This window comes from Bombina bombina, chromosome 6 (assembly GCF_027579735.1).
Source record: "Bombina bombina isolate aBomBom1 chromosome 6, aBomBom1.pri, whole genome shotgun sequence".
Classification (NCBI taxonomy): Eukaryota; Metazoa; Chordata; class Amphibia; order Anura; family Bombinatoridae; genus Bombina; species Bombina bombina.
In genome coordinates this window covers 1078120941-1078147629 of record NC_069504.1, presented here as the reverse complement: position 1 = coordinate 1078147629, position 26689 = coordinate 1078120941, and the positions used below count along the sequence as shown (strand labels likewise).

General features: G+C 44.4%; 1 protein-coding gene across 1 annotated transcript in view; it reads right to left on the bottom strand.

Annotated features, from left to right (window-relative positions):
* Positions 1-476: 476 nt before the first annotated feature.
* The window catches only part of STRA8 (stimulated by retinoic acid 8), a 136191-nt gene continuing 109978 nt past the window's right edge, over positions 477-26689 (bottom strand). The window contains exon 5 of the mRNA XM_053719688.1: positions 477-777. Coding sequence (XP_053575663.1) covers positions 477-777 — 301 coding nt within the window. The remainder of the gene's footprint in view (positions 778-26689) is intronic.

The following is a 26689-nucleotide window of genomic DNA, read 5'->3' as shown; positions in this document are numbered from 1 at the left end:
AATATGTTATTGTTGAATTTAGTTGCTTGATTGTTAGGATACTAAAACAGTTTGATGTAATATACACTTAAGTCTGTTTTGACTGCAACTACTGATAACCCTCAAAAATCGTTTTGTGTGAAATTGACCACATACTATTATGTATAGAATGATCGCAATAATAAAATAAAACATTTTATTATACACATATTTGAATTGTGTTGCACTTATTTTTTGAACACTCTATATTAGCACTGTTAGTGTGTTTTTATATATATATATATATATATATATATATATAAACACACTAACAGCGCTACACACAGACAGATATATAAATACATACACACACACACACACAGTGTATATATGTGTATATATATATATATATATATATATATATATATATATATATATAATGTTACCATTAATTTTACAAACAAAATACTTTGGTTCTGTAACTTTTGTATTTCATTATTCAAGCATATAAATTTGTCTTACTCATGTACCTCTTCCGGGGTAGAAGATAAGAAAGAGCTAGTGGCCTCCTGGCTATCAGCTCCACTATCTCGTACACAAGCCTCTGTGTAAACTGTCTCTTTTGGGTAAGGTAGTGAACAAGCAGATCTTTTAAACTGCTGGATATAACTCTGGAACATGTCTGCTTTACCCTCGTGCAAAAGCTCTTGCCAAAGATTGGATATAGCTTTGGAGACCACATGGTGTGTGACCTGTTCTGAGGACACTAATCCATTCTCCACTAACATCTCCACAGTCTGCTGGTAGAAGTGTAGATACCTGTATACAAAGTAAATTGAATATATTTTATCATTTTTTGCATAGAGACCTTTAACAGATATGCAGCATCACTTTCAACTAATTTAGCATATGGGCAATATGTTCTTTTCATGGAACATGAAGCCATTTTTTTAATGGCTCAAATACTTTCCAATTTAATTTTCTATTATCTTTTTTTGTACTCATGCTTTCCTTTGTTGAAAAGCAGGAAAGCTCAAGAGCATGCACATATCTGCAGCCCTTTTTTTCTGCCATATAGTGCTTCAAACTTGTGCACGCTACCTACTTAGGTATCATAGAATACCACGAGAACAAAGCAAATTTGATAAAAAAAAGGAAAAGCCAATTGGAAAGTTTTTTAAAATTCTATGCTCCAACTAAATCACGAAAGAAAAATGTGGGGTTTCTCGTCCCTTTAAGAACAAACAGTGAGCTAATGATAAGTATGTTTTCTCCGTATATGAGTGAATGCAAAAAACAAAATGTATGCTGAACTAATAAATAATTTTATTTCCTGGCATAGAGAGTCCACGATTCCATTCATTACTCTTGGGAATTCAACACCTGGCCACCAAAAGGAAGCAAAGAAAACCCAGCAAAAGCTTAAGTATCCCTTTCACTTCCCATACTCCCTCAGTCATTCAGCCGAGAAAATACGGAAGAGTAGGAGAAAACACTAGGGTTATAGAGGTGCTAGAAGATCAGGAAAAAATGAAGCCTTAAAAATAAATGGGCGGGTTTGTGGACTCTCCATGAAAGGAAAGAAGAGAATTTATCAGGTAAGCATACATTTTGTCCAATGGGTAGCTTCGAAAAGAGGGCTCCTGCTGCCTCCCTGCCGACTGCAGCTGTGTAGCTGGCAAGTGACCACAGCCTGTAGCCCACCCTGATACCTGGACCGCATCAGTATTCAGGGTCCCACCCTGTGGCAGACTCTGGCTACCCCGACTAGGTAGCTCTGCCAGAGGGTCCTTCCTCGACCTGGTACAAGCCGCTATGTAGCGGAGAAGAAGTGATTTCACAGGAGCCCACCCAAATAACTAGACATACTAGCATTCAGGTGAAACAAGAACTGACTTTTATTGAGAAACATACATCTTTTATACACGAAGCTCATCTTGATAATACACTGGACAATCCCACAATTTTCCCGCCATTCCCGGCCCTCCAGACAGGCTGGCGCCTCCTTAGCAGCCACAGTCCCACAGAATCCCAGTACCCAGGGGTGGCAGTTTCGGGGTGATCCCGGTAGAGCGGCGGCACTTCTAGGCTGTCATTTTAAAGTTCTCGGTCCCCAGATGCCACAGTCCAAAAAGCGGCGTGATTCGATTCTGGGGACCGGAGATACAGTCCGTTGAAGTTATGGGGGTAGAGGTGTCTAAAACCCCCGGTTCCCAAAAAAGCTCCCCTCCGGTAATTCCCGGGAATGGCGGGAAAATTGTGGCATTGTCCAGTGTCTTATCAAGATGAGCTGTGTGTATAAAAGATGTGTGTGTTTCTCATCAAAAGTCAGTTCTTGTTTCACCTGAATGCTAGTATGTCTAGTTATTTGGGTGGGCTCCTGCGAAATCACTTCTTCTCTGCTACATAGTGGCTTGTTCCAGGTACCAAGTCGAGGAAGGACCCTCTGGCAGAGCTACCTAGTCGGGGTAGCCGGAGTCTGCCACAGGGTGGGACCCTGAATACTGGTGCGGTCCAGGTATCAGGGTGGGCTATAGGCTGTGATTACTTGTCAGCTGCAGTCGGCCGGGAGGAAGCAGGACCCCTCTTGCCGGGGTATCCATCACATTGGTGGCAGCGGTGGGATCTGCTTTTTCCATACAGTTCCTGCTGACAGAAGAGAAGTGCCACAGTAGCCGGTAAATGAGGAGGCCGAGTTCTTAAGGAGAGTACAAAAGATGCTGGCCGGAAGGATCGATCCTTGTCCGGAACAGGGCCTTCTGGGATGGAGGAACCTTGCCCTCCGGGACCTCTGGTGGGAGGCTCTTCAACAGGAGCGGCACGATGGAAAGGTCCTCCCCGCGAATGACAAGAGGTTCCAGGTTCGGTGGAACTTGCAAGTGCCTTTCCTGGGAGAACAGCCAAGGAAGGAATGGCTATCTGACCTAGATAGACTGGTCCAGACAGAGATGTGGGTGGAGGACGACTACCAGGCCCTCCGATGGCTCGCTATGCAAGCACAGCCATGGCTGGAAGATGGCTCCCCCACTGAGAGCTTTGGCTTCGGTGGCCCTGGATTACTATTTACAAAAAGGACAGAGGACCCACACTTTGGGAGCAAGACGGACCAGGGTCTAGATGATATCTCTGGGCTCTAAGAGGAACTGCTGGATTTCTTGGAGGAATCCTGGCTACCAGATGATCTGGATTTTATAAGTGACCAGGAAGAGACACTGGTCAAGGAATACCAGAGGCTGCTAGATCTCATTTAGCAGCGTACCAAGGCTGTATGGATCTGGGGTGCAGCAGTCTGGGATTCATGGAGCGGCAACAAAGAATAAGGGACCAAGAGCTGCAAGATCCTGATCAGCAGTCTGGCTCCGAGCTTATGGTCTTAGACCAGGGAGCCACCGCAAAAAAAGCGCTGGCAGCAGGGCAGAGAGCCGCCGGCCTCTGCCCAGCACCTGCAACAGCTCCTAGCAACCAGGGAGTGGAGGTCGCCGACCTCTCTCCCCACCAACAGAACCCCTTGCAGGGAGAGACGGATGTCAATAACTCTCCCCAGCGGCAGAACCCCTTCCCGGGAGAGGAGACGGTCGGTCTCTTACCCTAGCGGCAGATCCAGGTACAGGGAGAGGAGACAAAAGGTCTCTCTCCCCAGCGGCAGAGCCATCCCCTGGGAGCAGAGGTAGACGTCCTCCCTCCCCATAGGCAGAACCCCTTGCAGGGAGAGATGGATGTCAATAACTCTCCCCAGCAGCAGAATCCCTTCCTGGGAGAGGAGACAGGTGATATTCCTCCCCAGCAGCAGAACCCCTTGCAGGGAGAGGCGGATGACAATATCTCTCCCCAGCGGCAGAACCCCTTCCCAGGAGAGGAGACAGTCCATCTCTCTTTCCCCAGAAGCAGAGCCAGGTACAGGGAGAGGAGACAAAAGGTCTCTCTCGACAACTGGTCTCTCTCCCCAGTGGCAGAGCCATTCACTGGGAGAAAAGGTAGTCGTCCTCTCTCCCCGTAGGGAGAACCCCTTGCAGGGAGAGACGGATGTCAATAACTCTCCCCAGCGGCAGAACCCCTTCCCGGGAGAGGAGACAGTCCATCTCTCTTTCCCCAGAAGCAGAGCCAGGTACAGGGAGAGGAGACAAAAGGTCTCTCTCCCCAGTGGCAGAGCCATCCCCTGGGAGCGGAGGTAGACGTCCTTCCTCCCAGTAGGTAGAACCCCTTGCAGAGAGATGCAGATGTCGATAACTCTCCCCAGCGGCAGAATCCCTTCCTGGGAGAGGAGACAGGTGGTTTCTCCCCAGCGGCAGAATCCCATGCAGGGAGAGATGGATGTCGATATCTCTCCCCAGCGGCAGAACCCCTTCACGGGAGAGGGGACAGTCTGTCTCTCTCCCCAGCGGCAGAGCCAGGTACAGGGAGAGGAAACAACCGGTCTCTCTCCCTAGTGGCAGAGCCATCCCATGGGGGAAGAGGTAGTAGTCCTCCCTCCCCATAGGCAGAACCCCTTGCAGGGAGAGACGGATGCCAACAACTCTCTCCAGCGGCAGAACCCCTTCCATAGAGCGGAGACAGCTGGTCTCCCTCCCCAGCGGCAGCACCCCTTCTAGGAAGTGGAGACAGCCGGTCGTCCAAACCAGCGGCCGAACCCCTTCAAGGGAGCGGAGACAGCCGGTCTCCCTCCCAAGCAGCAGCACCTCTTCCAGGGAGTGGAGACAGCCGGTCTCCCTCCCCAGCAGCAGCACCTCTTCCAGGGAGTGGAAACAGCCGGTCTCCCTCCCCAGCAGCAGCACCCCTTCCAGGGAGCGGAGACAGCCGGTCTCCCTCCCCAGCAGCAGAACCTCTTCCAGGGAGTGGAGACAGCCAGTCTCCCTCCCCAGCAGCAGCACCCCTTCCAGGGAGCGGAGACAGCCGGTCTCCCTCCCCAGCAGCAGAGCCCCTTCCAGGGAGTGGAGGTGGCAGAGGTCTCTGGGATGGAGGAACCTTGCCCTCCGGGACCTCTGATGGGAGGCTCTTCAACAGGAGCAGGACGATGGAAAGGTCCTTCCCACGAATGACAAGAGGTTCCGGGTTCGGTGGAACTTGCAAGTGCCTTTCCTGGGAGAACAGCCAAGGAAGGAATGGCTATCTGTCTGGTCCAGACAGATGTGGGTGGAGGATGGCTACCGGCCCCGCCGATGGCTCACTATGCAAGTGCAGCCATGGCTGGAGGATGGCTCCCCCACAGAGGGCTTTGGCGGCCCTGGATTACTATTTACAAAACGGACAGAGGACCCACATAAGATCATACAGCTTCTTGAAGAACATTTTGTGGCGCTGGAGCAGAGACTCTGCGGTGTGATGGAGGCTGTGGCGCAATCCTCAGGGAGTCTCACTGATCCCCAGGAGCAACGTGAGTCTTGCACTCCTGCAGACTCTTGCTTTAAAGTAATCAGAATAGATTGTCTAGAAGTTCAGGAACAGTGGAGACCCTTTCTATGTCTGTCTATACCCTTCTGCTTAGCTAACTCCACCATACCTACCTCTGGATGAAGTTTATGATGGAACCTTATCTAGTCTTGTAAACAATCGTCAGGTCAATTATAACAACGTTAGCCCAATAATTTACCTAAGCTTGAAAGGGGACTTAGTCTCTGTGGTGCCCTGCGGTCTCCAGAGATACAGTGTAAACGGTGAGGTTTTTACACTCATCTCCATTTCCTGGCTTGTCTACGAACTTAGCATTATTACCTAGGCTTTCTTTGCTGAAGACTCATATTACTCGGATCCAGATCTCCCTGTACTATGTACTTTGTCCTCGAAAGTCTGGAGTAGGTTAATTTCTTGCTGAATTACAGCAGACTGTTTAGAGCTGTTAAGTTGAATTTTTTTTGGCTGATAGTATTACAACTCTTATAAAGGTATTACAGTACATTACCCGTACTAATAATCAGCCTTGTTTCGTGTTGCCCTAAAAGGGTTTAATTTATATAAATGACTGTATGGGATTCCTGTACGTTCTCAGTGCTATATACAGTATATGCATGGGTAAAGCAAAAAGTGTTTAGATTTCATAGCAGAAATATGTTTAATTTAACTAGAGCTTCTTGCAGTTATTAGTGTCACTTAGTTTATTGACTATTTTACATTGAAGGAATTTACTTATTTCTATAATTTTTTTGTTAGAGAAAGGGGTTTATACATGTTATGTCTACGGTGACTGAGGATGGTTTTTGACTTGCTTATTCACTCAGCATATATAACAGGTTAATACCTGAGCATTTGATATGATTATATATACTATCCTTGTTCACTCACTCATGGGGTGGTACCTGCAGACAGGGTGGAATAACATGAGCCATGTTCTAAACCATTTTATCTAAATCACTACTTTTGCTGTCTAGAGTTGATGAAGTAAAGGTTTTTTCCTTTTCTTTTTCTATCGCTCTACATCTTAAAATAACCACTTTCAATAGTTAGCTTGTTATATAGGCCTCTAGTTATCAACGCGTCTACTTACCTGCCTTTGCCGACCCAATACGCCCGCCTAAGCTCACCTACCATCGCTGCCGCGGACCTGAAAAATCTCTCCAAAGTTATCAATAAATCTGTCAAAAAGCCGTGCACCAAGTACGGGGCGATGAGCAGCGGACTGTGATAGTTATCACTCATCCGATCTCGCTGGTCTTCGGCTTTTTTACAGCTTTATTGACAAGCTGTCACTAAGCACCCACACTAACTACACTGTTCTACCCCCTATACCGGCACCCCCGGAGCCCCCCGCAACAAAATAAAGTTATTAACCCCTAAACCGCCGCTCCTAGACCCCGCCGCAACTATAATAAATGTATTAACCCCAAAACCGCCGCTCCCGGACACCGCCGCCACCTACATTATACCTAGTAACCCCTATCCTGCCCCCCCTATACCGCCGTCACCTATAATAAAGTTATTAACCCCTATCCTGCGGATCCCAGACCTCGCAGCAACTAAATAAATAGTTTAACCCCTAAACCGCCGCTCCCGGACCCCGCCACAACCTATATTAAACTTATTAACCCCTAATCTGCCCCCCTACACCGTTGCCACCTATAATAAATGTATTAACCCCTATCCTGCCCCCCCTATACCGCCGCAACCTATAATAAATTTATTAACCCCTATCCTGCCCCCTACACCGCCGCCACTATAATAAAATTATTAACCCCTAAACCTAAGTCTAACACTAACCCTAACACCCCCCTAACTTAAATATTAATTAAATAATAATAATAATAATAATAATTAAATCTAAATAATATTTATCTTATTAACTAAATTAATCCTATTTAAAACTAAATACTTACCTTTAAAATAAACCCTAATATAGCTACAATATAAATAATAATTATATTGTAGCTATCTTAGGATTTATTTTTATTTTACAGGCAACTTTCAATTTTTTTTAACTAGGTACAATAGCTATTAAATAGTTATTAACTATTTAATAGCTATCTAGTTGAAATAAAGAGAAATTTACCTGTAAAATAAAAACTAGTTACAATTACACCTAACACTACACTATCATTAAATAAATTATTCCAATTTAAAACTAAATACTTACCTGTAAAATAAACCCTTTGGCCTAGATTTAGAGTTGGGCGGTAGCCGTCAAAACCAGCGTTAAGAGGCTCCTAACGCTGGTTTTTACTGCCCTCTGGTATTTGGAGTCAGTCATTAAAGGGTCTAACGCTCACTTTCCAGCCACGACTTTTCCATACCGCAGATCCCCTTACGTCAATTGCATATCCTATCTTTTCAATGGGATCTTTCTAACTCCGGTATTTAGAGTCGTGGCTGAAGTGAGCGTTAGAAATCTAACGACAAAACTCCAGCCGCAGAAAAAAGTCAGTAGTTAAGAGCTTTCTGGGCTAACGCCGGTTTATAAAGCTCTTAACTACTGTGCTCTAAAGTACACTAACACCCATAAACTACCTATGTACCCCTAAACCGAGGCCCCCCCACATCGCCGCCACTCTATAAAAATGTTTTAACCCCTAATCTTTCGCTCCGTACACTGCCGCCAACTACGTTATCCCTTTGTACCCCTAATCTGCTGCCCCTAACACCGCCAACCCCTATATTATATTTATTAACCCCTTATCTGCCCCCCACAACGTCGCCGCCAGCTACCTACACTTATTAACCCCTAATCTGCCGTCCGCACGCCGCCGCCAGCTACATTATAGCTATGTACCCCTAATCTGCTGCCCCTAACACCGCCGACCCCTATATTATATTTATTAACCCCTAATCTGCCCCCCACAACGTCGCCTCCTCCTGCCTACACTTATTAACCCCTAATCTGCCGAGCGGACCGCAACGCTATTATAATAAAGTTATTAACCCCTAATCCGCCTCACTCCCGCCTCAATAACCCTATAATAAATAGTATTAACCCCTAATCTGCCCTCCCTAACATCGCCGACACCTAACTTCAAGTATTAACCCCTAATCTGCCGATCGGAGCTCACCGCTACTCTAATACATTTTTTAACCCCTAAAGCTAATTTTAACCCTAACCCTAACACCCCCCTAAGTTAAATATAATTTTATTCTAACAAAATAAATTAACTCTTATTAAATAAATTATTCCTATTTAAATCTAAATACTTACCTGTAAAATAAACCCTAATATAGCTACAACATAAATTATAATTATATTATAGCTATTTTAGGATTAATATTTATTTTACAGGCAACTTTGTATTTATTTTAATCAGGTACAATAGCTATTAAATAGTTAAGAACTATTTAATAGCTAAAATAGTTAAAATAATTACAAAATTACCTGTAAAATAAATCCTAACCTAAGTTACAATAAAATATCTACAAATAAATACAATGAAATAAACTAACTAAAGTACAAAAAATAAAAAAGAACTAAGTTACAAAAAATAAAAAAATATTTACAAACATTAGAAAAATATTACAACAATTTTAAACTAATTACACCTACTCTAAGCCCCTTAATAAAATAACAAAGCCCCCCAAAATAAAAAAATGCCCTACCCTATTCTAAATTAAAAAAGTTCAAAGCTCTTTTACCTTACCAGCCCTGAACAGGGCCCTTTGCGGGGCATGCCCCAAAGAATTCAGCTCTTTTGCCTGTAAAAAAAAAACCACATACAATACCCCCCCCCCCAACATTACAACCCACCACCCACATACCCCTAATCTAACCCAAACCCCCCTTAAATAAACCTAACACTAAGCCCCTGAAGATCTTCCTACCTTATCTTCACCATACCAGGTTCACCGATCGGTCCTCGGAAGTGTTGATCCAAGCCCAAGCGGGGGGCTGAAGAGTGACGTCCATCCTCGGGCTGAAGTCTGGATCCAAGCGGCGGCTGAAGAAATCCATCATCGGGCTGAAGTCGGAAGTCCATCATCGGGATGAAGTCTTCTATCAAGCCGCATCTTCAATCTTCTTTCTTCTGGAGCGGAGCGGAGCCATCTTCTTCCAAGCCGACGCGGAACATCCTCTTCAACCGACGCCTACTCGCCGAATGACAGTTCCTTTAAATGACGTCATCCAAGATGGCGTCCCTCGAATTCCGATTGGCTGATAGGATTCTATCAGCCAATCGGAATTAAGGTAGGAATATTCTGATTGGCTGATGGAATCAGCCAATCAGAATCAAGTTCAATCCGATTGGCTGATCCAATCAGATTGAGCTTGCATTCTATTGGCTGATCGGAATTGTAGATAATTGTAGATATTGTATTTAAATAATTTATTGATAGTGTAGTGTTAGGTTTAATTGTAGATAATTGTTGGTATTTTATTTAATTAATTTATTGATAGTGTAGTGTTAGGTTTAATTGTAACTTAGGTTAGGATTTATTTTACAGGTAATTTTGTAATTATTTTAGCTATTAATAGTTCTTAACTATTTAATAGCTATTGTACCTGGTTAAAATAAATACAAAGTTGCCTGTAAAATAAATATTAATCCTAAAATAGCTATAATTATAATTTATGTTGTAGCTATATTAGGGTTTATTTTACAGGTAAGTATTTAGATTTAAATAGGAATAATTTATTTAATAAGAGTTAATTTATTTCGTTAGAATAAAATTATATTTAACTTAGGGGGGTTAAAATTAGCTTTAGGGGTTAAAAAATTTATTAGAGTAGCGGTGAGCTCCGATCGGCAGATTAGGGGTTAATACTTGAAGTTAGGTGTCGGCGATGTTAGGGAGGGCAGATTAGGGGTTAATACTATTTATTATAGGGTTATTGAGGCGGGAGTGAGGCGGATTAGGGGTTAATAGCTTTATTATAGTAGCGGCGGCGTGCGGACGGCAGATTAGGGGTTAATAAGTGTAGGCAGGTGGAGGCGACGTTGTGGGGGGCAGATTAGGGGTTAATAAATATAATATAGGGGTCGGCGGTTTTAGGGGCAGCAGATTAGGGGTACATAGGGATAATGTAAGTAGCGGCGGTTTACGGAGCGGCAGATTAGGGGTTAAAAAAAATATGCAGGTGTCAGCGATAGAGGGGGCGGCAGAATAGGGGTTAATAAGTGTAAGGTTAGGGGTGTTTAGACTCGGGGTACATGTTAGAGTGTTAGGTGCAGACGTAGGAAGTGTTTCCCCATAGAAAACAATGGGGCTGCGTTAGGAGCTGAACGCGGCTTTTTTACAGGTGTTAGGTTTTTTTTCAGCTTAAACTGCCCCATTGTTTTCTATGGGGATATCGTGCACGAGCACGTTTTTGAAGCTGGCCGCGTCTGTAAGCACCGCTGGTATCGAGAGTTGAAGTTGCGGTAAATATGCTCTACGCTCCTTTTTTGGAGCCTAACGCAGCCATTCTGTGAACTCTAAATACCAGCGGTATTTAAAAGGTGCGGCCAGAAAAAAGCCAGCGTAGCTAACGCACCTCTTTGGCTGCAAAACTCTAAATCTAGGCGTAAGATAGCTACAATGTAATTAATAATTACATTGTAGCTATTTTAGGATTTATATTTATTTTACAGGTAACTTTGTATTTATTTTAGCTAGTTAGAATAGTTATTAAATAGTTATTAACTATTTAATAACTACCTAGCTAAAAGAAATACAAAACTACCTGTAAAATAAATCCTAACCTAAGTTACAATTAAACCCAACACTACACTATCATTAAATTAATAAATTAATTAGCTACAAATAACTACAATTAAATTCAATTAGATAAACTAACTAAAGTACAAAAAATAAAAAAATAATAATTTACAAACATTTCAAAAATATTACAACAATTTTAAAGCTACTTACACCTAATCTAAGCCCACTAATAAAATAACAAAGCCCCCCAAAATAAAAAAAATGCCCTACACTATTCTACATTAAAAAGTTACCAGCTCTATTACCTTACCAGCCTTAAAAGGGCCTTTTGAGGGGCATGCCCCAAAGAAAACAGCTCTTTTGCCTGCAAAATAAAAATACAACCCCCCAACATTAAAACCCACCACCCACACACCCCTACTCTAACCCAAACCCCCCTTAAATAAACCTAACACTACCCCCTGAAGATCATCCTACCTTTAGCCGTCTTCAGCCAGCCGACCACCGATGGAACCGAAGAGGAGATCCGGAGCGGCAGAAGTCATCATCCAAGGGGCGCTGAAGAAGTCTTCCATCCGATTGAAGTCTTCATCCAAGCGGCGTCTTCAATCTTCATCCATCCGGAGCGGAGCCATCTTCAGGCGAGCCGAAGCGGAGCTATCCTCTTCTTCCCGACGACTAACGACGAATGACGGTACCTTTAAGTGACGTCATCCAAGATGGCGTCCCTTCAATTCCGATTGGCTGATAGGATTCTATCAGCCAATCGGAATTAAGGTAGGAAAAATCTGATTGGCTGATTTAATCTGGGCTCTAAGAGGAACTGCTGGATTTCTTGGAGGAATCCTGGCTACCAGATGATCTGGATTTTATAAGTGACCAGGAAGAGACACTGGTCAAGGAATACCAGAGGCTGCTAGATCTCATTTAGCAGCGTACCAAGGCTGTATGGATCTGGGGTGCAGCAGTCTGGGATTCATGGAGCGGCAACAAAGAATAAGGGACCAAGAGCTGCAAGATCCTGATCAGCAGTCTGGCTCCGAGCTTATGGTCTTAGACCAGGGAGCCACCGCAAAAAAAGCGCTGGCAGCAGGGCAGAGAGCCGCCGGCCTCTGCCCAGCACCTGCAACAGCTCCTAGCAACCAGGGAGTGGAGGTCGCCGACCTCTCTCCCCACCAACAGAACCCCTTGCAGGGAGAGACGGATGTCAATAACTCTCCCCAGCGGCAGAACCCCTTCCCGGGAGAGGAGACGGTCGGTCTCTTACCCTAGCGGCAGATCCAGGTACAGGGAGAGGAGACAAAAGGTCTCTCTCCCCAGCGGCAGAGCCATCCCCTGGGAGCAGAGGTAGACGTCCTCCCTCCCCGTAGGCAGAACCCCTTGCAGGGAGAGATGGATGTCAATAACTCTCCCCAGCAGCAGAATCCCTTCCTGGGAGAGGAGACAGGTGATATTCCTCCCCAGCAGCAGAACCCCTTGCAGGGAGAGGCGGATGACAATATCTCTCCCCAGCGGCAGAACCCCTTCCCAGGAGAGGAGACAGTCCATCTCTCTTTCCCCAGAAGCAGAGCCAGGTACAGGGAGAGGAGACAAAAGGTCTCTCTCGACAACTGGTCTCTCTCCCCAGTGGCAGAGCCATTCACTGGGAGAAAAGGTAGTCGTCCTCTCTCCCCGTAGGGAGAACCCCTTGCAGGGAGAGACGGATGTCAATAACTCTCCCCAGCGGCAGAACCCCTTCCCGGGAGAGGAGACGGTCCATCTCTCTTTCCCCAGAAGCAGAGCCAGGTACAGGGAGAGGAGACAAAAGGTCTCTCTCCCCAGTGGCAGAGCCATCCCCTGGGAGCGGAGGTAGACGTCCTTCCTCCCAGTAGGTAGAACCCCTTGCAGAGAGATGCAGATGTCGATAACTCTCCCCAGCGGCAGAATCCCTTCCTGGGAGAGGAGACAGGTGGTTTCTCCCCAGCGGCAGAATCCCATGCAGGGAGAGATGGATGTCGATATCTCTCCCCAGCGGCAGAACCCCTTCACGGGAGAGGGGACAGTCTGTCTCTCTCCCCAGCGGCAGAGCCAGGTACAGGGAGAGGAAACAACCGGTCTCTCTCCCTAGTGGCAGAGCCATCCCATGGGGGAAGAGGTAGTAGTCCTCCCTCCCCATAGGCAGAACCCCTTGCAGGGAGAGACGGATGCCAACAACTCTCTCCAGCGGCAGAACCCCTTCCATAGAGCGGAGACAGCTGGTCTCCCTCCCCAGCGGCAGCACCCCTTCTAGGAAGTGGAGACAGCCGGTCGTCCAAACCAGCGGCCGAACCCCTTCAAGGGAGCGGAGACAGCCGGTCTCCCTCCCAAGCAGCAGCACCTCTTCCAGGGAGTGGAGACAGCCGGTCTCCCTCCCCAGCAGCAGCACCTCTTCCAGGGAGAGGATTCAGCCTGTCTCCCTCCCCAGCTGCAGCACCCCTTCCAGGGAGCGGAGACAGCCGGTCTCCCTCCCCAGCAGCAGAACCTCTTCCAGGGAGTGGAGACAGCCGGTCTCCCTCCCCAGCAGCAGCACCCCTTCCAGGGAGCGGAGACAGCCGGTCTCCCTCCCCAGCAGCAGAGCCCCTTCCAGGGAGTGGAGGTGGCAGAGGTCTCTGGGATGGAGGAACCTTGCCCTCCGGGACCTCTGATGGGAGGCTCTTCAACAGGAGCAGGACGATGGAAAGGTCCTTCCCACGAATGACAAGAGGTTCCGGGTTCGGTGGAACTTGCAAGTGCCTTTCCTGGGAGAACAGCCAAGGAAGGAATGGCTATCTGTCTGGTCCAGACAGATGTGGGTGGAGGATGGCTACCGGCCCCGCCGATGGCTCACTATGCAAGTGCAGCCATGGCTGGAGGATGGCTCCCCCACAGAGGGCTTTGGCGGCCCTGGATTACTATTTACAAAACGGACAGAGGACCCACATAAGATCATACAGCTTCTTGAAGAACATTTTGTGGCGCTGGAGCAGAGACTCTGCGGTGTGATGGAGGCTGTGGCGCAATCCTCAGGGAGTCTCACTGATCCCCAGGAGCAACGTGAGTCTTGCACTCCTGCAGACTCTTGCTTTAAAGTAATCAGAATAGATTGTCTAGAAGTTCAGGAACAGTGGAGACCCTTTCTATGTCTGTCTATACCCTTCTGTTTAGCTAACTCCACCATACCTACCTCTGGATGAAGTTTATGATGGAACCTTATCTAGTCTTGTAAACAATCGTCAGGTCAATTATAACAACGTTAGCCCAATAATTTACCTAAGCTTGAAAGGGGACTTAGTCTCTGTGGTGCCCTGCGGTCTCCAGAGATACAGTGTAAACGGTGAGGTTTTTACACTCATCTCCATTTCCTGGCTTGTCTACGAACTTAGCATTATTACCTAGGCTTTCTTTGCTGAAGACTCATATTACTCGGATCCAGATCTCCCTGTACTATGTAGTTTGTCCTCGAAAGTCTGGAGTAGGTTAATTTCTTGCTGAATTACAGCAGACTGTTTAGAGCTGTTAAGTTGAATTTTTTTTGGCTGATAGTATTACAACTCTTATAAAGGTATTACAGTACATTACCCGTACTAATAATCAGCCTTGTTTCGTGTTGCCCTAAAAGGGTTTAATTTATATAAATGACTGTATGGGATTCCTGTACGTTCTCAGTGCTATATACAGTATATGCATGGGTAAAGCAAAAAGTGTTTAGATTTCATAGCAGAAATATGTTTAATTTAACTAGAGCTTCTTGCAGTTATTAGTGTCACTTAGTTTGACTATTTTACATTGAAGGAATTTACTTATTTCTATAATTTTTTTGTTAGAGAAAGGGGTTTATACATGTTATGTCTACGGTGACTGAGGATGGTTTTTGACTTGCTTATTCACTCAGCATATATAACAGGTTAATACCTGAGCATTTGATATGATTATATATACTATCCTTGTTCACTCACTCATGGGGTGGTACCTGCAGACAGGGTGGAATAACATGAGCCATGTTCTAAACCATTTTATCTAAATCACTACTTTTGCTGTCTAGAGTTGATGAAGTAAAGGTTTTTTCCTTTTCTTTTTCTATCGCTCTACATCTTAAAATAACCACTTTCAATAGTTAGCTTGTTATATAGGCCTCTAGTTATCAACGCGTCTACTTACCTGCCTTTGCCGACCCAATACGCCCGCCTAAGCTCACCTACCATCGCTGCCGCGGACCTGAAAAATCTCTCCAAAGTTATCAATAAATCTGTCAAAAAGCCGTGCACCAAGTACGGGGCGATGAGCAGCGGACTGTGATAGTTATCACTCATCCGATCTCGCTGGTCTTCGGCTTTTTTACAGCTTTATTGACAAGCTGTCACTAAGCACCCACACTAACTACACTGTTCTACCCCCTATACCGGCACCCCCGGAGCCCCCCGCAACAAAATAAAGTTATTAACCCCTAAACCGCCGCTCCTAGACCCCGCCGCAACTATAATAAATGTATTAACCCCAAAACCGCCGCTCCCGGACACCGCCGCCACCTACATTATATCTAGTAACCCCTATCCTGCCCCCCCTATACCGCCGTCACCTATAATAAAGTTATTAACCCCTATCCTGCGGATCCCAGACCTCGCAGCAACTAAATAAATAGTTTAACCCCTAAACCGCCGCTCCCGGACCCCGCCACAACCTATATTAAACTTATTAACCCCTAATCTGCCCCCCTACACCGTTGCCACCTATAATAAATGTATTAACCCCTATCCTGCCCCCCCTATACCGCCGCAACCTATAATAAATTTATTAACCCCTATCCTGCCCCCTACACCGCCGCCACTATAATAAAATTATTAACCCCTAAACCTAAGTCTAACACTAACCCTAACACCCCCCTAACTTAAATATTAATTAAATAATAATAATAATAATAATAATAATAATAATAATTAAATCTAAATAATATTTATCTTATTAACTAAATTAATCCTATTTAAAACTAAATACTTACCTTTAAAATAAACCCTAATATAGCTACAATATAAATAATAATTATATTGTAGCTATCTTAGGATTTATTTTTATTTTACAGGCAACTTTCAATTTTTTTTAACTAGGTACAATAGCTATTAAATAGTTATTAACTATTTAATAGCTATCTAGTTGAAATAAAGAGAAATTTACCTGTAAAATAAAAACTAGTTACAATTACACCTAACACTACACTATCATTAAATAAATTATTCCAATTTAAAACTAAATACTTACCTGTAAAATAAACCCTTTGGCCTAGATTTAGAGTTGGGCGGTAGCCGTCAAAACCAGCGTTAAGAGGCTCCTAACGCTGGTTTTTACTGCCCTCTGGTATTTGGAGTCAGTCATTAAAGGGTCTAACGCTCACTTTCCAGCCACGACTTTTCCATACCGCAGATCCCCTTACGTCAATTGCATATCCTATCTTTTCAATGGGATCTTTCTAACTCCGGTATTTAGAGTGGCTGAAGTGAGCGTTAGAAATCTAACGACAAAACTCCAGCCGCAGAAAAAAGTCAGTAGTTAAGAGCTTTCTGGGCTAACGCCGGTTTATAAAGCTCTTAACTACTGTGCTCTAAAGTACACTAACACCCATAAACTACCTATGTACCCCTAAACCGAGGCCCCCCCACATCGCCGCCACTCTATAAAAATGTTTTAACCCCTAATCTTCCGCTCCGTACACTGCCGCCAACTACGTTATCCCTTTGTACCCCTAATCTGCTGCCCCTAACACCGCCAACCCCTATATTATATTTATTAACCCCTTATCTGCCCCCCACAACGTCGCCGCCAGCTACCTACACTTATTAACCCCTAATCTGCCGTCCGCACGCCGCCGCCAGCTACATTATAGCTATGTACCCCTAATCTGCTGCCCCTAACACCGCCGACCCCTATATTATATTTATTAACCCCTAATCTGCCCCCCACAACGTCGCCTCCACCTGCCTACACTTATTAACCCCTAATCTGCCGAGCGGACCGCAACGCTATTATAATAAAGTTATTAACCCCTAATCCGCCTCACTCCCGCCTCAATAACCCTATAATAAATAGTATTAACCCCTAATCTGCCCTCCCTAACATTGCCGACACCTAACTTCAAGTATTAACCCCTAATCTGCCGATCGGAGCTCACCGCTACTCTAATACATTTTTTAACCCCTAAAGCTAATTTTAACCCTAACCCTAACACCCCCCTAAGTTAAATATAATTTTATTCTAACAAAATAAATTAACTCTTATTAAATAAATTATTCCTATTTAAATCTAAATACTTACCTGTAAAATAAACCCTAATATAGCTACAACATAAATTATAATTATATTATAGCTATTTTAGGATTAATATTTATTTTACAGGCAACTTTGTATTTATTTTAATCAGGTACAATAGCTATTAAATAGTTAAGAACTATTTAATAGCTAAAATAGTTAAAATAATTACAAAATTACCTGTAAAATAAATCCTAACCTAAGTTACAATAAAATATCTACAAATAAATACAATGAAATAAACTAACTAAAGTACAAAAAATAAAAAAGAACTAAGTTACAAAAAATAAAAAAATATTTACAAACATTAGAAAAATATTACAACAATTTTAAACTAATTACACCTACTCTAAGCCCCCTAATAAAATAACAAAGCACCCCAAAATAAAAAAATGCCCTACCCTATTCTAAATTAAAAAAGTTCAAAGCTCTTTTACCTTACCAGCCCTGAACAGGGCCCTTTGCGGGGCATGCCCCAAAGAATTCAGCTCTTTTGCCTGTAAAAAAAAACCACATACAATACCCCCCCCCCAACATTACAACCCACCACCCACATACCCCTAATCTAACCCAAACCCCCCTTAAATAAACCTAACACTAAGCCCCTGAAGATCTTCCTACCTTATCTTCACCATACCAGGTTCACCGATCGGTCCTCGGAAGTGTTGATCCAAGCCCAAGCGGGGGGCTGAAGAGTGACGTCCATCCTCGGGCTGAAGTCTGGATCCAAGCGGCGGCTGAAGAAATCCATCATCGGGCTGAAGTCGGAAGTCCATCATCGGGATGAAGTCTTCTATCAAGCCGCATCTTCAATCTTCTTTCTTCTGGAGCGGAGCGGAGCCATCTTCTTCCAAGCCGACGCGGAACATCCTCTTCAACCGACGCCTACTCGCCGAATGACAGTTCCTTTAAATGACGTCATCCAAGATGGCGTCCCTCGAATTCCGATTGGCTGATAGGATTCTATCAGCCAATCGGAATTAAGGTAGGAATATTCTGATTGGCTGATGGAATCAGCCAATCAGAATCAAGTTCAATCCGATTGGCTGATCCAATCAGATTGAGCTTGCATTCTATTGGCTGATCGGAATTGTAGATAATTGTAGATATTGTATTTAAATAATTTATTGATAGTGTAGTGTTAGGTTTAATTGTAGATAATTGTTGGTATTTTATTTAATTAATTTATTGATAGTGTAGTGTTAGGTTTAATTGTAACTTAGGTTAGGATTTATTTTACAGGTAATTTTGTAATTATTTTAGCTATTAATAGTTCTTAACTATTTAATAGCTATTGTACCTGGTTAAAATAAATACAAAGTTGCCTGTAAAATAAATATTAATCCTAAAATAGCTATAATTATAATTTATGTTGTAGCTATATTAGGGTTTATTTTACAGGTAAGTATTTAGATTTAAATAGGAATAATTTATTTAATAAGAGTTAATTTATTTCGTTAGAATAAAATTATATTTAATTTAGGGGGGTTAAAATTAGCTTTAGGGGTTAAAAAATTTATTAGAGTAGCGGTGAGCTCCGATCGGCAGATTAGGGGTTAATACTTGAAGTTAGGTGTCGGCGATGTTAGGGAGGGCAGATTAGGGGTTAATACTATTTATTATAGGGTTATTGAGGCGGGAGTGAGGCGGATTAGGGGTTAATAGCTTTATTATAGTAGCGGCGGCGTGCGGACGGCAGATTAGGGGTTAATAAGTGTAGGCAGGTGGAGGCGACGTTGTGGGGGGCAGATTAGGGGTTAATAAATATAATATAGGGGTCGGCGGTTTTAGGGGCAGCAGATTAGGGGTACATAGGGATAATGTAAGTAGCGGCGGTTTACGGAGCGGCAGATTAGGGGTTAAAAAAAATATGCAGGTGTCAGCGATAGAGGGGGCGGCAGAATAGGGGTTAATAAGTGTAAGGTTAGGGGTGTTTAGACTCGGGGTACATGTTAGAGTGTTAGGTGCAGACGTAGGAAGTGTTTCCCCATAGAAAACAATGGGGCTGCGTTAGGAGCTGAACGCGGCTTTTTTACAGGTGTTAGGTTTTTTTTCAGCTTAAACTGCCCCATTGTTTTCTATGGGGATATCGTGCACGAGCACGTTTTTGAAGCTGGCCGCGTCTGTAAGCACCGCTGGTATCGAGAGTTGAAGTTGCGGTAAATATGCTCTACGCTCCTTTTTTGGAGCCTAACGCAGCCATTCTGTGAACTCTAAATACCAGCGGTATTTAAAAGGTGCGGCCAGAAAAAAGCCAGCGTAGCTAACGCACCTCTTTGGCTGCAAAACTCTAAATCTAGGCGTAAGATAGCTACAATGTAATTAATAATTACATTGTAGCTATTTTAGGATTTATATTTATTTTACAGGTAACTTTGTATTTATTTTAGCTAGTTAGAATAGTTATTAAATAGTTATTAACTATTTAATAACTACCTAGCTAAAAGAAATACAAAACTACCTGTAAAATAAATCCTAACCTAAGTTACAATTAAACCCAACACTACACTATCATTAAATTAATAAATTAATTAGCTACAAATAACTACAATTAAATTCAATTAGATAAACTAACTAAAGTACAAAAAATAAAAAAATAATAATTTACAAACATTTCAAAAATATTACAACAATTTTAAAGCTACTTACACCTAATCTAAGCCCACTAATAAAATAACAAAGCCCCCCAAAATAAAAAAAATGCCCTACACTATTCTACATTAAAAAGTTACCAGCTCTATTACCTTACCAGCCTTAAAAGGGCCTTTTGAGGGGCATGCCCCAAAGAAAACAGCTCTTTTGCCTGCAAAATAAAAATACAACCCCCCAACATTAAAACCCACCACCCACACACCCCTACTCTAACCCAAACCCCCCTTAAATAAACCTAACACTACCCCCTGAAGATCATCCTACCTTTAGCCGTCTTCAGCCAGCCGACCACCGATGGAACCGAAGAGGAGATCCGGAGCGGCAGAAGTCATCATCCAAGGGGCGCTGAAGAAGTCTTCCATCCGATTGAAGTCTTCATCCAAGCGGCGTCTTCAATCTTCATCCATCCGGAGCGGAGCCATCTTCAGGCGAGCCGAAGCGGAGCTATCCTCTTCTTCCCGACGACTAACGACGAATGACGGTACCTTTAAGTGACGTCATCCAAGATGGCGTCCCTTCAATTCCGATTGGCTGATAGGATTCTATCAGCCAATCGGAATTAAGGTAGGAAAAATCTGATTGGCTGATTTAATCTGGGCTCTAAGAGGAACTGCTGGATTTCTTGGAGGAATCCTGGCTACCAGATGATCTGGATTTTATAAGTGACCAGGAAGAGACACTGGTCAAGGAATACCAGAGGCTGCTAGATCTCATTTAGCAGCGTACCAAGGCTGTATGGATCTGGGGTGCAGCAGTCTGGGATTCATGGAGCGGCAACAAAGAATAAGGGACCAAGAGCTGCAAGATCCTGATCAGCAGTCTGGCTCCAAGCTTATGGTCTTAGACCAGGGAGCCACCGCAAAAAAAGCGCTGGCAGCAGGGCAGAGAGCTGCCGGCCTCTGCCCAGCACCTGCAACAGCTCCTAGCAACCAGGGAGTGGAGGTCGCCGACCTCTCTCCCCACCAACAGAACCCCTTGCAGGGAGAGACGGATGTCAATAACTCTCCCCAGCGGCAGAACCCCTTCCCGGGAGAGGAGACGGTCGGTCTCTTACCCTAGCGGCAGATCCAGGTACAGGGAGAGGAGACAAAAGGTCTCTCTCCCCAGCGGCAGAGCCATCCCCTGGGAGCAGAGGTAGACGTCCTCCCTCCCCGTAGGCAGAACCCCTTGCAGGGAGAGATGGATGTCAATAACTCTCCCCAGCAGCAGAATCCCTTCCTGGGAGAGGAGACAGGTGATATTCCTCCCCAGCAGCAGAACCCCTTGCAGGGAGAGGCGGATGACAATATCTCTCCCCAGCGGCAGAACCCCTTCCCAGGAGAGGAGACAGTCCATCTCTCTTTCCCCAGAAGCAGAGCCAGGTACAGGGAGAGGAGACAAAAGGTCTCTCTCGACAACTGGTCTCTCTCCCCAGTGGCAGAGCCATTCACTGGGAGAAAAGGTAGTCGTCCTCTCTCCCCGTAGGGAGAACCCCTTGCAGGGAGAGACGGATGTCAATAACTCTCCCCAGCGGCAGAACCCCTTCCCGGGAGAGGAGACGGTCCATCTCTCTTTCCCCAGAAGCAGAGCCAGGTACAGGGAGAGGAGACAAAAGGTCTCTCTCCCCAGTGGCAGAGCCATCCCCTGGGAGCGGAGGTAGACGTCCTTCCTCCCAGTAGGTAGAACCCCTTGCAGAGAGATGCAGATGTCGATAACTCTCCCCAGCGGCAGAATCCCTTCCTGGGAGAGGAGACAGGTGGTTTCTCCCCAGCGGCAGAATCCCATGCAGGGAGAGATGGATGTCGATATCTCTCCCCAGCGGCAGAACCCCTTCACGGGAGAGGGGACAGTCTGTCTCTCTCCCCAGCGGCAGAGCCAGGTACAGGGAGAGGAAACAACCGGTCTCTCTCCCTAGTGGCAGAGCCATCCCATGGGGGAAGAGGTAGTAGTCCTCCCTCCCCATAGGCAGAACCCCTTGCAGGGAGAGACGGATGCCAACAACTCTCTCCAGCGGCAGAACCCCTTCCATAGAGCGGAGACAGCTGGTCTCCCTCCCCAGCGGCAGCACCCCTTCTAGGAAGTGGAGACAGCCGGTCGTCCAAACCAGCGGCCGAACCCCTTCAAGGGAGCGGAGACAGCCGGTCTCCCTCCCAAGCAGCAGCACCTCTTCCAGGGAGTGGAGACAGCCGGTCTCCCTCCCCAGCAGCAGCACCTCTTCCAGGGAGTGGAAACAGCCGGTCTCCCTCCCCAGCAGCAGCACCCCTTCCAGGGAGCGGAGACAGCCGGTCTCCCTCCCCAGCAGCAGAACCTCTTCCAGGGAGTGGAGACAGCCGGTCTCCCTCCCCAGCAGCAGCACCCCTTCCAGGGAGCGGAGACAGCCGGTCTCCCTCCCCAGCAGCAGAGCCCCTTCCAGGGAGTGGAGGTGGCAGAGGTCTCTGGGATGGAGGAACCTTGCCCTCCGGGACCTCTGATGGGAGGCTCTTCAACAGGAGCAGGACGATGGAAAGGTCCTTCCCACGAATGACAAGAGGTTCCGGGTTCGGTGGAACTTGCAAGTGCCTTTCCTGGGAGAACAGCCAAGGAAGGAATGGCTATCTGTCTGGTCCAGACAGATGTGGGTGGAGGATGGCTACCGGCCCCGCCGATGGCTCACTATGCAAGTGCAGCCATGGCTGGAGGATGGCTCCCCCACAGAGGGCTTTGGCGGCCCTGGATTACTATTTACAAAACGGACAGAGGACCCACATAAGATCATACAGCTTCTTGAAGAACATTTTGTGGCGCTGGAGCAGAGACTCTGCGGTGTGATGGAGGCTGTGGCGCAATCCTCAGGGAGTCTCACTGATCCCCAGGAGCAACGTGAGTCTTGCACTCCTGCAGACTCTTGCTTTAAAGTAATCAGAATAGATTGTCTAGAAGTTCAGGAACAGTGGAGACCCTTTCTATGTCTGTCTATACCCTTCTGCTTAGCTAACTCCACCATACCTACCTCTGGATGAAGTTTATGATGGAACCTTATCTAGTCTTGTAAACAATCGTCAGGTCAATTATAACAACGTTAGCCCAATAATTTACCTAAGCTTGAAAGGGGACTTAGTCTCTGTGGTGCCCTGCGGTCTCCAGAGATACAGTGTAAACGGTGAGGTTTTTACACTCATCTCCATTTCCTGGCTTGTCTACGAACTTAGCATTATTACCTAGTCTTTCTTTGCTGAAGACTCATATTACTCGGATCCAGATCTCCCTGTACTATGTACTTTGTCCTCGAAAGTCTGGAGTAGGTTAATTTCTTGCTGAATTACAGCAGACTGTTTAGAGCTGTTAAGTTGAATTTTTTTTGGCTGATAGTATTACAACTCTTATAAAGGTATTACAGTACATTACCCGTACTAATAATCAGCCTTGTTTCGTGTTGCCCTAAAAGGGTTTAATTTATATAAATGACTGTATGGGATTCCTGTACGTTCTCAGTGCTATATACAGTATATGCATGGGTAAAGCAAAAAGTGTTTAGATTTCATAGCAGAAATATGTTTAATTTAACTAGAGCTTCTTGCAGTTATTAGTGTCACTTAGTTTATTGACTATTTTACATTGAAGGAATTTACTTATTTCTATAATTTTTTTGTTAGAGAAAGGGGTTTATACATGTTATGTCTACGGTGACTGAGGATGGTTTTTGACTTGCTTATTCACTCAGCATATATAACAGGTTAATACCTGAGCATTTGATATGATTATATATACTATCCTTGTTCACTCACTCATGGGGTGGTACCTGCAGACAGGGTGGAATAACATGAGCCATGTTCTAAACCATTTTATCTAAATCACTACTTTTGCTGTCTAGAGTTGATGAAGTAAAGGTTTTTTCCTTTTCTTTTTCTATCGCTCTACATCTTAAAATAACCACTTTCAATAGTTAGCTTGTTATATAGGCCTCTAGTTATCAACGCGTCTACTTACCTGCCTTTGCCGACCCAATACGCCCGCCTAAGCTCACCTACCATCGCTGCCGCGGACCTGAAAAATCTCTCCAAAGTTATCAATAAATCTGTCAAAAAGCCGTGCACCAAGTACGGGGCGATGAGCAGCGGACTGTGATAGTTATCACTCATCCGATCTCGCTGGTCTTCGGCTTTTTTACAGCTTTATTGACAAGCTGTCACTAAGCACCCACACTAACTACACTGTTCTACCCCCTATACCGGCGCCCCCGGAGCCCCCCGCAACAAAATAAAGTTATTAACCCCTAAACCGCCGCTCCTAGACCCCGCCGCAACTATAATAAATGTATTAACCCCAAAACCGCCGCTCCCGGACACCGCCGCCACCTACATTATACCTAGTAACCCCTATCCTGCCCCCCCTATACCGCCGTCACCTATAATAAAGTTATTAACCCCTATCCTGCGGATCCCAGACCTCGCAGCAACTAAATAAATAGTTTAACCCCTAAACCGCCGCTCCCGGACCCCGCCACAACCTATATTAAACTTATTAACCCCTAATCTGCCCCCCTACACCGTTGCCACCTATAATAAATGTATTAACCCCTATCCTGCCCCCCCTATACCACCGCAACCTATAATAAATGTATTAACCCCTATCCTGCCCCCTACACCGCCGCCACTATAATAAAATTATTAACCCCTAAACCTAAGTCTAACACTAACCCTAACACCCCCCTAACTTAAATATTAATTAAATAATAATAATAATAATAATAATAATAATAATAATAATTAAATCTAAATAATATTTATCTTATTAACTAAATTAATCCTATTTAAAACTAAATACTTACCTTTAAAATAAACCCTAATATAGCTACAATATAAATAATAATTATATTGTAGCTATCTTAGGATTTATTTTTATTTTACAGGCAACTTTCAATTTTTTTTAACTAGGTACAATAGCTATTAAATAGTTATTAACTATTTAATAGCTATCTAGTTGAAATAAAGAGAAATTTACCTGTAAAATAAAAACTAGTTACAATTACACCTAACACTACACTATCATTAAATAAATTATTCCAATTTAAAACTAAATACTTACCTGTAAAATAAACCCTTTGGCCTAGATTTAGAGTTGGGCGGTAGCCGTCAAAACCAGCGTTAAGAGGCTCCTAACGCTGGTTTTTACTGCCCTCTGGTATTTGGAGTCAGTCATTAAAGGGTCTAACGCTCACTTTCCAGCCACGACTTTTCCATACCGCAGATCCCCTTACGTCAATTGCATATCCTATCTTTTCAATGGGATCTTTCTAACTCCGGTATTTAGAGTCGTGGCTGAAGTGAGCGTTAGAAATCTAACGACAAAACTCCAGCCGCAGAAAAAAGTCAGTAGTTAAGAGCTTTCTGGGCTAACGCCGGTTTATAAAGCTCTTAACTACTGTGCTCTAAAGTACACTAACACCCATAAACTACCTATGTACCCCTAAACCGAGGCCCCCCCACATCGCCGCCACTCTATAAAAATGTTTTAACCCCTAATCTTCCGCTCCGTACACTGCCGCCAACTACGTTATCCCTTTGTACCCCTAATCTGCTGCCCCTAACACCGCCAACCCCTATATTATATTTATTAACCCCTTATCTGCCCCCCACAACGTCGCCGCCAGCTACCTACACTTATTAACCCCTAATCTGCCGTCCGCACGCCGCCGCCAGCTACATTATAGCTATGTACCCCTAATCTGCTGCCCCTAACACCGCCGACCCCTATATTATATTTATTAACCCCTAATCTGCCCCCCACAACGTCGCCTCCACCTGCCTACACTTATTAACCCCTAATCTGCCGAGCGGACCGCAACGCTATTATAATAAAGTTATTAACCCCTAATCCGCCTCACTCCCGCCTCAATAACCCTATAATAAATAGTATTAACCCCTAATCTGCCCTCTCTAACATCGCCGACACCTAACTTCAAGTATTAACCCCTAATCTGCTGATCGGAGCTCACCGCTACTCTAATAAATTTTTTAACCCCTAAAGCTAATTTTAACCCTAACCCTAACACCCCCCTAAATTAAATATAATTTTATTCTAACAAAATAAATTAACTCTTATTAAATAAATTATTCCTATTTAAATCTAAATACTTACCTGTAAAATAAACCCTAATATAGCTACAACATAAATTATAATTATATTATAGCTATTTTAGGATTAATATTTATTTTACAGGCAACTTTGTATTTATTTTAATCAGGTACAATAGCTATTAAATAGTTAAGAACTATTTAATAGCTAAAATAGTTAAAATAATTACAAAATTACCTGTAAAATAAATCCTAACCTAAGTTACAATAAAATATCTACAAATAAATACAATGAAATAAACTAACTAAAGTACAAAAAATAAAAAAGAACTAAGTTACAAAAAATAAAAAAATATTTACAAACATTAGAAAAATATTACAACAATTTTAAACTAATTACACCTACTCTAAGCCCCCTAATAAAATAACAAAGCCCCCCAAAATAAAAAAATGCCCTACCCTATTCTAAATTAAAAAAGTTCAAAGCTCTTTTACCTTACCAGCCCTGAACAGGGCCCTTTGCGGGGCATGCCCCAAAGAATTCAGCTCTTTTGCCTGTAAAAAAAAAACACATACAATACCCCCCCCCAACATTACAACCCACCACCCACATACCCCTAATCTAACACAAACCCCCCTTAAATAAACCTAACACTAAGCCCCTGAAGATCTTCCTACCTTATCTTCACCATACCAGGTTCACC